At 47.3% G+C, this 14,485-nt stretch overlaps 1 protein-coding gene across 3 annotated transcripts in view; it reads left to right on the plus strand.

Annotated features, from left to right (window-relative positions):
• Positions 1 to 13,216, plus strand: part of LOC129384154 (uncharacterized) — an 80,093-nt gene extending 66,877 nt beyond the window's left edge. For all 3 annotated transcript variants that reach the window (XM_055069340.2, XM_072284382.1, XM_055069336.2), the window contains 5 exons: positions 4,166 to 4,181; positions 7,052 to 7,140; positions 7,881 to 8,078; positions 11,626 to 11,738; positions 12,441 to 13,216. In XM_055069340.2, the coding sequence (XP_054925315.2) occupies positions 4,166 to 4,181; positions 7,052 to 7,140; positions 7,881 to 8,078; positions 11,626 to 11,732 (410 nt within the window). In that variant the 3' untranslated portion in view covers positions 11,733 to 11,738; positions 12,441 to 13,216. The remainder of the gene's footprint in view (positions 1 to 4,165; positions 4,182 to 7,051; positions 7,141 to 7,880; positions 8,079 to 11,625; positions 11,739 to 12,440) is intronic.
• Positions 13,217 to 14,485: the final 1,269 nt, after the last annotated feature.

Below are 14,485 nucleotides of genomic sequence, written 5' to 3' on the forward strand. Positions count from 1 at the left end.
GGCTCTCCCCTCTTTCCTCCCACATCTCTCTTAACATTCTCAGTGGAGAACGGAGTGTCCTCCCATACACTAGTTCTGCTGGCGAGAACCCTGTCGCTTCATGTGGAACCGTTCGCAAAGCAAACAAAGTTGCCGGCAGACAGTTCTCCCAGTCCTCCTTGTGCTCGTGACAGAGCGCACGCAAAACTCGCTTAAGCACCGAATGCCACCTCTCTACACTGTTTGACTGAGGGTGATAGACAGAACTGTGTATTAACTTTACCCCGCACTTTTGCAAGAATGTGGAAGTCAGTGCGCTCGTGAATACTGACTCTTGATCTGCCTGAATTTCAGCTGGAAATCCAACTCGTGCAAACACTGTCAAAAGCGCGTCTACTACTTCGGTGGAACTGAGCTCTTTCAAAGGGATTGCTTCTGGAAACTTGGTAGCCGGACACAGCATGGTAAACAAGTACCTGTAGCCCGATTTTGTTTTTGGAAGAGGCCCTACCGCGTCTATTACAAGTCGTCTGAAAGGCTCTATTATTAAGGGCACTACCTTCAGTGGAGCTTTCCATGTCCCTCGTGGTTTACCAGAACGCTGGCAGGCGTCGCATGATCTTACAAAGTTTTCTACGTCTTTGAAACAGCCAGGCCAGTAGGATTCCATAAGCAATCTTTCCTTTGATTTGTTTATGTCTAGGTGGCCGGACCACCCATTTCCATGACAGAGACTCAAAAGGTCCTCCCTGTACTTAGTAGGTACGACTAACTGATCTAAAATCCTACCCTTTCGATCTCTGTAGTGCCGATACAACAATCCTCCTCTCTCATGTATCGTCACGTTGCGCCTAGCAATGCCTTCTTTAGCTGTGTCATGTAATTTAGCTAAGCTCTCATCATTCTTTTGCTCGGCTGCCAGTGACTCTCTATCCACACGTAAGAACTGATCAAAGTTCTTTGAGGCCGGTGATAATAACGACCCTGTCTCGCTTGTGAGTGAGTCAGCTTGCTCTTCCTGCAGGCTAGAACTTTGACACTCTAGTGCTACGCTCTCATTGAGCTGGTCAGCTGGCAGGCTCTCCTCAACTGTTCTTTTGTCGCTCGGGCCTAGCTCGAATTCGGGTATTAAAGTTATCCCTTTTTCTGCTTCCGCTGGAGGAGCTTGTGCATTTTCAGCCGAAAGCGCCGCGATCTTACGAGCTTGGCCTCAGGTCAATGCCTGTACTATGCCCTCTCCCAGTTTGAGCCCTTTGTCACGCAGTAACTGATTCGAACGATTCGAAAAGTTGTAAGGATACTGCAGTGACAAAAATTTGGAAGCTGCAGCCTCAGTCTCTAGCTCCCCGAATGGTCCACTGATTTTGGCTTTGGCCATGGGCAGACACACGCTGTGTTCTTCTACAACCTGTTTTATGCATGCTACTTCTCCGGTGAAGTCATTTACCGTCACGTAAGACGGATGCACAATGTCCATCGTGGCGGCACTGTCTCTTAGCACTCGGCATGGTTTGCCATTAACTTGCAGGTCGTGAAGATATGGACTTAAAAGTTCCATATTCTCGTCTTTTTCCTCCACGTAGGAGAAAACTACGCTAGGCTTCCCGAAGTTTACGGCTATATGTCCCAGTTTGTTGCATTTGCAACAGCGAATTGGTCTAAAAGATTTGAATTTTCTTTTCTGTTCTTGTTGTGCGGTTTCTCCTTTAAGTTTCTCCTCGCTCTTTTCTGCGGGCTTTTCCGCCATGTCGACAGGCTCCGATCGTCTAGTCTGCGCACCCCTTTCGAACGGAAATGGCTTGCGCGGTCCATTTCGACCGTCCCAGTTTCCTTCCTCGGTTTCAACTTTCTACCGGTTGCGTACTCTTCGGCTAATTCAGCCGCCCTTTCCACAGTGTTTACGTTCCCTCTGTCTTGCACCCATAGTTTCACAGCTTTGGGGATGGTTTTGTAAAACTGCTCTAGACACATGCATTCAATGATCATGTCTCTGCTGTCGTACGCTTCCGCGCTTTTAAGCCACTCGACTAGGTTGGCCTTTAAGCTATATGCAAACTCCGGATATCCCTCGCTATCTTTTTTGCCTGTGCTCCTAAACCTTTGCCGAGAAGCTTCGGCTGAAAGGCGGTATTTCTTCAAGAGACTAGCCTTAACTTTTGCATAATCATATGCATCCTCTGCACTCAATCTGGCGATTACTTCCACCGCCTCACACGGCAACATAGACAGCAACCGCTGTAGCCATGTACTCGGGCCGAAGTTAATCTTTTCGCAAGTCCTTTCAAAATTGCTTAGGAATAAGCCTATGTCGGTCCCGACCTCAAATGGCTTTAATAGCCTGTCCATGTGGTATGATTCTGCCTCACTTGATCGTCCCAGAACGTCTTCACTTCCTTGAGACAACTCCAAACGTTTGCTTTCAAGTTCAAATTGCATTTTTCTTAACTCGCGATCTTTATCGCGTTCCTCTCTCTCTCTGTCCCGTTCTTCTCTTTCTCTTTCCCGTTCTTCTCTGTCCCGTCCTTCTCTTTTTCTGTCCCGTTTCTCTCTTTCTTTCAGAAGTTCAAACCCCATTTCAATTTCTTCCTCACTTGCCCTTTCGGAAATTAGCTCCAATAATTCAGATTTTAGCATTTCCTTGCGTACATCTAGGCCAAGTTCCTCACCAACAATCAACAATTCGTCTCTCAGCAGTGTCCTTAACTCCATGATTGCTACTTTACTGCCTTGATTCTGCGCTCTAAATCTAGCTAGGAACACACAACCTAGCTAACACTCAATAATCTAGCTTCCCTACTGTTCTAAACAAAACAACCACAAAATGAAGCCTAGAGAGTCAAAGCAAGAACCAAGCACTCACCGCAGTCACAGCACCACGTCGCAAAGTCCATCTCACCGCTGTCAGCCAGTTGTCAGGATTGGGGGCTCAATCCCATCGCTCGTGATCCGTTGTCGAGATTGGAGTCGGGCATGAATTAGAAAGTAGCTGGCCCATGCCGTCATCCAGCTTATCCACGCTGAGGACGTTGATGAAGGGAAGGACTGCTTCTGAGCGAGAACGAGGAATATGGGTTTATTTACAGTATTTATATCAGTCTAACATGACTGTTTGAGAAAGTTCATCAGTCTAACACGACTGCTTGACAGAGAGTGCCCTGAGCAGCCGCACAACAGCGGTTTTTAAACACTCGGTCCTCTCCCGATACAAGGTGATGCGAACGTTCGTTTCGTCATCGCAAACTAGCCGCCTCCCCGGAGGACGGTCTTCACGCACAAATGCACACACGTTCGAATGTCTAGAGCCGACTTCAGAGGGGCCCCGTAGAACTCGGAGCCCTTCCGGGTAGCGCGTTGGGGAGTTTGGGAACAATAGTTGGCCCGCCGAACTCATCCCGTCACAACGGCGATGAGGCTAGAAGTTGGTGGCGGTTTCAGCACAAAGCCTGCTTCTTTGAACGCATCCTAGCTGAAGCAACGGAGAGTGGGGAATGCCCATATTGTTCCCCGACACAACGTCGATTTAGTCACGCTGTGGCTAGAAGTTGGCGGCGACGCTCCCGGAATGTTGCCGCCATAGTTGTAACTGGGTGGCAAACTTGCACTGCAGCTGGCCGTTCTTTACAGCAGTTTGCAGTTGGGGTGAGATTAAGTGTAAAAAACCTCTCCCTTCTTCCTATGCCTCGACAATAAGCCTTCTTTCACATGCGGATTCCATGGCGTTCCAGTTGTCAATACTGCATCCTATCTTGCATTGGTATTGACAAAATACTGGCGGCCTTCGTTATCATATGAGTCAGCGTTGAACCTTAGCCTGATGCTCCGTCAATCTACTGCAGAATGTCTTTGGGACCGTGTACAATTTAACACTGAGTCGAAGTACGACCTAAATTGGCAATAATTTACCAGTACTAATGTACCATAAGAAGTAATGACAGCTGCGACGTTACAATATCCGCTTGTGTATGTGCAGATGCATATACTACAGTGTCTGTGTACCCACTACAGTAGGATTTAACGCACTCTTTTGTTGAACAGACAACACTGATAGCTAGGCGGGTCAAAATAAAGGGTTACAACGCTGAAGGATATATCACATACCTTCCTTTTATGCCGTTCAAATGCTTGAACTTTCTCTTCTACAGTATTACCAAACCGACTCGCTCACCTTTATGTTCTTGTGTTTCAGATTTTGAAAAGGACAAGTAAGTTTAAAAAATCGAGTTCCGTGTTTGATTTTCAAACGTAAGCCAGAGAGGACAGTGACACATGAAATTGTTTTCCCAGGGTATTGGGTGCGTAGGCAAGCCGTATCTAAAGCGCGCCCCAGGAAATATATTTCACGTCGCTTGACAACAGAGATTAAGATCACAACTGAAATACGTTTACTATTGTTCCTGCTTCACGCGGCAATGACCTGAATTCATTTCAGTGCTGACTATAGATCGTGAGCACCACGCTGCGTGAAATGTGTGCCTCGGCGTATACCGCAATGCTGTAGCGTATATTAGCAACACGTTACCTTTCTATCTTTGCCCATTAGAGAGTTTTAGTTTAGGGGACGCAAGCGGCTTGCGTACGCAAGAAATAGGGGTGACGGTACTGCGCATGCGCATACACCTATGTCCGGGTCTGCGCATGCGCAGTACCGTCGCCCGTAGTTCGTGCGTACGCAAGCCGCTTGCGTCCCCTAAACTAAAGCTCTCTAGTATCGCTGTCACAGACTGCGCGTGCGCATACCTTACCGCGCACGCAATAAGCTAGGTAGTAGAAAGAGTAACGGCAGGATGGCTGACGTTCTGTAAAGATACTGAGTTCTAACGGCTTCTTCGTAAACTTACCACCGTTCGAGAAATACAGGGTTACAGGAGACACGTCAACGGCAGTAGCAAAAACGCTGCTAGCGACGTCATGTCACGCTTTTTCCACTACACCGCCTTAGAAATTATTTTCCTGCGTGGGTGTTTTCTTCGAAGGGCGAAAACAACGAAGCATGTTAGGATTACGTCACTGCTAACTGTTCGCACCAGCAGTTATGTCGAATATGGTTGGTAGCTACAAAAATCTGAATGACGGTGATGACCTGAAAGACGGTGATAGCGGAACGAGCGTGAAAAGGAAAGCGGAGGAGGAGGGTGCAGCGGAACCATGAGGCAGAAAGTGGAGGAGGGTATGGCGAAAGCGGGACAAGGAAAGCGTAGTGCCGCAAGACGGGCTTTGCGGCGATGATCGCTACGAGATAGCGCCAGAGCAGCGCGCGGTCGTCTGTTCACCGATGACGCCGTCGATAAGGCATGCGACGAGCGCGTCCACCGATACCATATAGGGAAACAAAGCGCTGCATGAACGGAGGTCTGTCTGCGGCGGCTGCTGTGAATCGCGCCCACGCGTCATCCACGCACTGCATCTCGCGATCTCCCGATTAGCGAGGCAGTCGCGCCACACTTCGCTCCATTTGCAATGTGCCGCACAAAACAGATCGTTTGCGCCAGCCGGGCTACTCGCAGCATTCCCTTCCAAATATAAACCGTGTGCCTATATAACCATGATACAAAATATGGACACGCGAAATGAAAACACATGCACTTCAATTTATCATTAGGGAGTATCGTCATCGTCGGTGAAATGTTTTAACAGCGTTTGACCTAATGTCGATTACGACCGCAGCACACACGCTGCACGGTAGTGCAGCATACATCCTCATTCTAGTAGGCCCTCCGCATGGCGCAATTAGTGCGTTATTGAATCAGTTCAACTACTCAAAGTAAAATGCGCTACAAAATTTGTGAAGTACGACTAACACACAACCTGCAGAATGATAGCACCAGATTTTAATTTGAATATACGAGAAAACATAATTCTGTTACACGGAAACTAAAAAATTATATGGGCACTCCAGGCGCATTTTAGCCGTCGGCGTCACCCTGAGGTTCCGCATACAGTCCAAGGGGAACAAATTCGTCGCGGCGCGCTGTATGCTGTATCTGCGAATGACCGCGTACGAGGGTGAACCGGCGATCGCGGTTCAATCTCGCGCACGCAACGAAGGGAAACGAGGAGGAAGCGCGCCACCTTACGTCGCGCGCAAGGCTTCGGGGGAGGGTAAGTGGGGACGCGTTCTACTCCGGGCGGCCCGAGCGGAAGCGCACGCCTGGCCGGGCCGCTGTATCTTGAAAGCCATCTGCGACGGGTACAGAGTCCGCGCTGCGCTGTGTTTTCGCGGCTCAGTTAACGTTAATGCGAGGGGCAGCACGAAGGTCAATTCGCTGGCTGCTGCTGCCGCGTTTCCTCACTCCAGCGTCTTGACATCCGGTTTCCGCATTCATCGAGTGAGATGTATTCATGTTGGCTTGTGGGCGCGTGGCACCATGCTTATTAATTTAGTTAGTATGCCTGTGGTTACAAGTCTATACGGCCGATAAAATTACTATTGCTACTTTGTGCAGCTGTCCACTAATTTGCTATGACAGTCGATGCTTTCCCTTTCGGCCGAAACTGCGACTTTATTCAGTGAGCACACACCGAAAACATCCGACCAGCTAGAGGCTAACAGCTTCGCTGTAAAAGCAGAGAAGAGATTGATACGAGTGGAATCCGTTACAGGCATATGTAGCGGTACAAGGTAGATAGAGAAGTTTTGAGGAGGAGAAAAAATACGAATGAGATGTGTACACTAATGCTAGAATAAAAGCATGTATAGCATACCTGATTAACTGACACAGGCTAGGCGACTATTTGTCATGGCCCTGTTTCAAAGGGGATGCCCACAAAGCATCATCATTTGCCTTCCGCGGCTCCGGTATATAGGCCAGTAATCCGCTTACGGTGAGAAGTTTACGAAGAAGCTAATGCTCTCTACTTTAATATTTTAGGAACGCTTTTCTTGTGATTCCTGCTCGAAAGATCGATTTAGCTAGTGTGATGCTCCAGCTGCGCCAGTGCGACCTTCACGAAACAGTTTGTATTTGGGGCACTTGTAGGCGTCCTCGATCCTTTCACTCGCGTTTTTTGAAGTCGATCTTACAGTTGACTTGAATACCAACTTGTCTGAGAAAACGTTCTCGTGAATCTGCAGAGGATCGTTCTTCCTGGACCGGATACTCCTGTGGACGCTGGCCTTCGTTGTCGTGTTCGCCATGATTGTCTGTGTTGTGGCCATCTACGGTGAGAGACCTGGACGCGAAACTCATGAGTGAAACGACTAAGCTTGTGGATTTTGTAATTGTCGCTGAGGGAGTGCAGCTTCTGTGTTCGTTTAGCTTATTGGCATAAGCTGTCCGTGTGTGTGTGCGGGGGGGGGGGGGGGGGCGAGTTGCCTGAGGGTTCGGTGTAGAGGACCGTTTTGCCCTTGCAGTACATTTAAGACCTCGAATCTCGCAAAACAAATGGTCCACATGTGTGTCCACGCGAGTTTCTCTCGTTCCTTACCATTGGGGCACTTGTGTAATAGTTCTATATTTTTTCAGAGGTCACACTTATTTTGTATTTTTTTTTCTTTTTGCTGCACTCATCTGCTTAGCATATCTTTTTAACCTATTGCATTCTCAACATTGTTCGATATCGTGTTTAATGCTATGTTGCCGCTACTTTATGCTGTGCAGAAGGACCTCTAAGGTAGTGTGAATGAATGGAATGAATTAAATAAGTAAGGTGTAGCGGGTGGAGCCTATAGTTTTTCTTCGTCTTTTCCTTGAAATAGGTGGTGTAGTGTGACTGCATGCCATAATAGTTCACTCAGTGAAAGACATTGCCTATTGTTGCATTTAGAAGACCCGGTTAAGCAACTGCACGCAGCTCACATAGAATGGATCGAAACGTGCACGTAACGAATGAGATGCGTAAAAAAAGCAAATCAACACATGAAAAATGACAAGGCAGTAATGTCAAGCTGACTCGCTGTGCAGCCACGCGGGTAAGCACGGACTCGACAACGACAGTCGAGCCTACGCCCTCCGCAACGGAGGACCTGCTGGACGAGATGGCCAACGCGAAAGACGTCTTGAGGGACGTGTTCATAACCTCCACCCCGGGGACCACGACGTCTCCCATTTTGGCGGAGACGGATTCCGACTATGAAATCACTACGACGGAGGATAATATAGGTGATGTATTAAAGCGATAATTCTATTCAATAGGTGAAGTTTGAAACATGGTGGCTGTCACGTATTTCCGGCTCTGTGATTGCTTCCGGCAATGGGCGCTGGATTTGGGCGCCATGTATTGCGCACTTTGCATGGTTGGACGGACGACGTTCTGGCATGATAAACTGAAGTGGGTAGCAAAAGTAAGGAGGAGGAGTGCAGAGGAAGAGGGTTGCCCGATTGGTTCGCGCAGGCGGCGGCAGCTGCGTCTTGGAGGAGGGAAACAAACTAGGAGGGAGCATTGCGTCAATGCCAGCATTCGCAAGTTCTAGATGAAACCAGCCCCAGCTAGACTAATTGGCTTTCCGAAAGAAGGAATCATGGCAATGATAGGACTCTAATATGAACAATATGAATATGAACGTGTCGGAGGAGGAGTTTACCGATGTACTCAGACTGAACCGGGGAGACTGGGAAGTCCAATGTAATCTCCATGGATGGTTTGGCGATCTCCTTCAACGTGCGAGCAGGTGAAATGAAGTACAAATATATGCCTATAAGCCTATGGCATTTGCTATTCAGAGCGTATTCGATTCCAGAAATCACCTTTAAAAATTATCGAATAGATTGTTTCCGTTCCAATGTAACGCATAACGGCACTTTGAAGTCTCGAAGGTGAGTAACCGATAAGAGTGAGGACTGTTCCGAATGATTCTGCTGCTGGGAGAGCCACGGCTATTGCGCAGAGGCGCACCAGCTGCTGAATGAATAAACGCACGGAGGTTGATAACTTCTGCTGAACACGTCCCTAACTGTGATTCAACATAAACGTCCCCTATATATTGGGGCCGCACAAATCTTCTAACTTGATTCAGGCAAGCAAATGAATTTTTATTGCGACAGCAATCACATGGACACTTCCTGGCGCATTTCTGCCGTCGCCGTAATGTTCCCTATAAAGTCCAAGAGCGAGAATATCGTCGCCGCGCGCCGCATGCGATATGTGCATGGAAGAAGGAAAGGAAAACTAGGAGGGAGCGTCACGTAATTTCGCTAGCCTCAGCGAGCCAACCTCCTCTGTCACCGCGCCTCCCACTCCATGGGGCCTGTGCGTGACGCCCCTTGTACAGGATTCGGCCCACATAGCTGCCGGACCATTTGAGATTGTTCAGTACGCGGTAACTTTTAGCGGCACCTGTCGTCGCAGGCATGACAACACGTAGGAAGTATAACGGGTGGTTTTCTGCTACCGCGCGCGTCGTTCTTCGCTTCAAATGCGTTGCCTTGAACCATGGAGCAAGGACTGGGACGCCTGACCCTTGACGACAGAATTTTCAAAGCGTCACTTGCGCTTACCACCGCCGTTAGTGGAATTGCTGACGCTCTCGCCTCTAAATCCATCCAGAATGCCCGAGCGTGGTCTGTCGTTTCGTCGAATCAGCTGTTGTGCACCTCAAACTGCGGTGCGTATTTTCTAGCTAATTTTTTGTCCGGCAGTCTTGGACTTATATAGGAAGACACGAGATGTTTTGCGGGATATATTTATGTCGTGTTTCTGCTTAGCAAAGGGTTCTGTTGTGTGTCTTTCGTTGTGAGAGAAACAAATAGCATTAATCTGCCCTGTAAGCGGAGGGGAGGGGGGTCGCTCTACTGCGGTGGCGGCAGCATATGGCGCGGCCGACCTGGGGCTATTTTGAAAGCGGTCTGCGATTAGTACTGAGTCTAGGTGCACTGAGGGCTCATAGCTTCGTGCGCGCTGTGTTCTCGCCGCTTCGTTCACGTTGAACCGAAGGGCAGCACGAAGGCTAATTCGGAACTTCGTGCCGCACCCTTCCTCTCTGCAGCGTTCCTAGGCCAGAGAAAACTGCCGCCCCACCTTCGTCCAGTCGGAGCATCCAAAGTCGTCGAAGGACCCGCGTTGAGGGCGAGGGTTCACATACTCACTCCTGCATCTTTTTTTCACTGAACACAAAGAAAGGAGGGGAGCTTCGTAGGCGGATTGCTACGCTTGGCTCAAGCAGGCGCGTCTTGGTTTCAGCGATGGCCCTGCGATTAGCTGGAGCGTCTGTCAGACGACCGTGGCGGTTACCGGAGTCTGCGAGGGAATGCCTTAGAACACCCTATCCCAAAAATGTTCTTGCTCCCATTGGTCCGTGAAGGCGACAGTAAACCAACAAACAATAGTCGGTCCGCCAAACGTGTCTCGCCTTCTGGGCGTCGCATGTCTGTCCGAGGGGGACGCAGTATCAGCTTCACAAAGAGATTCATCGCAGTCACGCTGGCCGATCGCAACAGCACCAACTCGCTCAACAATCCTTCTTTAACTAAGCTGTGGAATTTCGTGTCCCGAAACTCCACAGGGGACACTGCAGTGGAAGGATTAGTGTTTGTATCGATCACGTGGAGAATTGTAACTTTAAGCAAACGAGCGTTTTTGCGTGACGTCTCCTCTCGAATGCGGCCACCGTGCCCTAGGATACCACCCGGCCCGCCACTCACGGGACTGTCCCGCAATGAGGGCTATTGTCCCGCGTCCCGCAAGAGATGCAGAAATCTTCCAAAATGTCCAGCATTTCACACTTTGTTATTATTGTTCGGCGTTGCCTTGACTTCAGCTGCATCTGGCCACCCTGTTTGAGGATGTGTTAGCTGCAAGCGCTCCAAGCTTCCGAAAACGTCAGCTAGCCGCGCGGTTCACGGCGACGACGATTCACGACGCCAGCTACGCGCATCGTCCCTCCCCTCCCCCCTTCGATGTGGGCCCCTGGTCGAACACGCGCACCGTCGCGTCTTTGACGCAGCAACTTCAGTGCTTGGACTTGTAGCGCGAATTAACGTTCAGTGACCTTGCAAAAGTTATTGCAGCGTTCCAGTTGACATCAGCCATCAACATGGACAAGCTGTATGATGAATTGTGCTCTCTGCAGCTAGGAAGTAGCTAGTGGCAGCGAAATCAAAAGAATGTTCAGGGAACAAGTGGAAAGTGCTGCTCTTACAAACCTGAGTGTAGTGCTTTTAGTGGCTCTGAGTATTCCAGTGACTTATGCTTTCGCGGAGTGGCTTTTTTCACTGAATGCGGGAGCTTTTAGCAGTTAACGAAGCTGATGCAGCGTGAACCTGTTCAAGGCCGAAATACTGGTAAAGGCAAACTGTGAGCAAACCTTCCAGGAGTTTTACCAGTTCGTGCAATCAGACAGAGCCATTTTATAAGCGGTTCTATTTGACAATAAATATGATTTAAGGAAAGTAAAACAATGGCGCCGTCGGGTACTTCCAAGGCTCTTTATCAGTAACGTCTGGAAACTAAGCCACAGCTATTTAGTGAGGGACTATGTTTTTTGAGTTGCCGAATTTTTATGTTACATTGTACGTTTATTTCGTGTCGGGGAACGTTACACTGATGTACAAGAAAGGCTTTGTTTACGCAGATATGTATCTGAACTTAACTTGTATGAGTTACTCTATCCCCCGTTTCAGAGGTGACAAAATATTGCAAGAGAAAATACCTCGCCAAAAGTCGAAATATAAATTATTGTTGTCAACTTCTCATGCACTACGTCTCCGACAGAACCACCCCCGAGCACCACCTTCGACTACTCAACGGAGGTTGAGCGACAATCGGATGGCTCCAGTGATACAGTCGTCATAAGTGGCGGCAATGGCACAAAATCCTGAGGGCAGGTCAGTAACAGCCCTTAGCAGCCAATAGAGAGGCATGCGGCATGGAGCAAGGGTGCAAGGGAGCAAGGGTGCATGGAGGAGTAACAGTGATCGCGATGTCGTCGTCCGCTTTGAAACGGGGCTTTGACACTTGTCACCGAGGTCTTTCTTTAAAGCTTCTTTGCACATATAGATCTTAAAATATATTTGCACTACATTATAAAAAAATATTGGCAGAACCCATCTCGCGGCTATTGTCCACCTGAATGCGATTAGCATTCACGCACGGTAGCTTAAATGTACCTTAAACTAATGCATGACACTTCTGGAACTACTATATTCAGGATCGCTGTTGCTTAATTGGGCGCGCTGGGCGTCCGTAGCTTTCCGTTCGTTGACCCAGAAAGTCTGTAGATTTATGCCGAGATTTGGAACATATTCGTAGTGGCAATAATAGGGTCCTTGTTTGCTGGCGCTAAATATGCTTTCGGTTAACCAACACGCTCAACAAATGGCAATGCTGAATTTTATAGTGGGTCACATATCATTAACAGAAGTTATGCTGCAATAGCGACTCATTCGCGTTGCGGAAAATTTGTCGCAACGATTCTGGATGACGTCACGGTGGAAATGAATCGGAAAAACGCTCTCCTGTCTTTATGGAGGCATTAAGCAAATAAACAAAATTATAATAAAGCCATCTGTGATCTTTTCTTGTTGCAGGTAGCTCCGTGAAAGACTTTCAAGGAGAAGCACCACCTAGGTGTCTTCAAGAGGACATAACAAAAAAAAAGAACACCTGCAGCATGACATAATCCGCCTACTGCTTCCATGCACTGTCTGACTATTAGCAACACATGTGCCAGCATAACAACCAGGTTTTGACATTATGAATGAGAGAGGGACTTGATGACGCATTAGTTTGAAAGAAAAGATTACGCTTAACCTAAATGTCGGTCGCTTCGCATATAGTCACTAGTGACAACATGCACATATGGTGCGACTGTTAATTAGATAGAGAAAGGAGTTTTTGAACATCAAAGGGTGCCTATAGTTTAGGCATGAAAATATGAAAAAAATTTATGTTACGACGACTCGACGGATTTACGGAACATAGCGCAGATTCGTAAATGGTCCCGTTGAAAATATAAGAATAAAGCTTTGCCTCCAAGATTTTTTTAAGAACGTAAAGAATACCAGGGAAAGTTTCGCGCATACTTACAGGTTTAGTGAATGACATGACTGTGCAACCTAATCGTACACTCGCTTTTTTCTGTTTTCGGTAGATTTGAAAAAAAAAAAGTGTAATACCATGTGCCGCGGTGATGAATGTCGAGGGAATTTCACATCATTTGTTCAGATGCTTCCACGGCCGAGAATAGTGATATCCCACAAAGACCCCGCGCGTTTACAATTTTGTGTCAACACGTTCGCCGGAAACCTTGTATATTCGTTGCTCACTGCAAACGATAGCTTGTGCAGTAATTTTGATTGATCCATGTCAGTCATTGCCTCTCAGGTGAATAAAGGTTCCGCTAATTATTTATATCCCTACATTCTCCGTCCGCAGTGTTTCCACCAGTTCTATTTACTTGAACTTCAACAAATGGCAGTATTTATGGACGAAAAACTGCCAGATTAAAGCCCATAAGTCAACCGATAGCATGGTCTCCAGAATAAATTCGGAGGCTCATTTTTGCATCTTCGCGTAGGCGTAGCTTATTGATACATTTCCTGTCCTATGGATTGATTGCACACTCGTCCGCGAATACTTTTCATCATGTATTTGCTATCACCAGCCAAAGGCAAACCATTGCTTACATCTTCTAATATCTCTATCCTTCATATCAATGCGCGAAGCTTGCGCAAGAACCATGATACCGTAGCAGCATTCACTGACTCACTTAGTCGCTCGTTTTCATTTATTTATGTTTCGGAAACAATGCTTGATAATGCGGATGGTAATTTATACGGTTATTGTCCATACCAAGCAGAATACTGCCATCGTATTTCGGATCGATACGGTGGGTCTGCTATATTTGTTTCATTTCATATTAAATATAAGCGTAGGCTTGATCTTTTTATTATGTAAATCACTGTGAATTGGTATAGATGGAAATTGACTTACAACTGAATTCTCACAATCGCAATAGTTTTATTCTTGGTTTTATATACCGCTCCCCTTCATCTATCCCTGATGTTCTGGGTGAACTCTGCTTGATTTTGAAAAAAAAAAGAACTTTTGGAAGTCAGCAAGTCATAATTCGGTAATATACCAGCTTACTTGACGTCGATAATGTAAGTGTAGCAGCTTATACAGACTGTTTTGCTGGTTTCGGACTGGAATCATTATCTCTCCCACTAGGTGTTCTACTCATGGTACCAACACGCTTTTTGACCGTGCTCTAACATCGCGCCAGCTCCAAACTCTGGTGTCCTAGATACTCAGATTGTAGACGATTTTCCAAAATTCGTCTCCTTTCAGGCCGAAAGACCTCAGTCCGAGCCTTGCTACTTTTTCTCCACTTTTGATCGAGATAGTTTCGTTAACATTATAACAAATACTGATTGGTCTGTAATTAACTCCATCTATGATCCCGATCCCAATTCTTTCCATATAATATGGATAGAATTGAACAGGCTCTCAGGAACGGAGGAAGCCTAAAAGCAGTAAAAAAGAAACTAGGAATAGGCAAGAATCAGATGTGTGCGTTAAGAGACAAAGCCGGCAATATCGTTACTAATATGGATCAGATAGTTCAAGTGGC

The sequence above is a fragment of the Dermacentor andersoni genome, chromosome 9 (genome assembly GCF_023375885.2).
Source record: "Dermacentor andersoni chromosome 9, qqDerAnde1_hic_scaffold, whole genome shotgun sequence".
Classification (NCBI taxonomy): Eukaryota; Metazoa; Arthropoda; class Arachnida; order Ixodida; family Ixodidae; genus Dermacentor; species Dermacentor andersoni.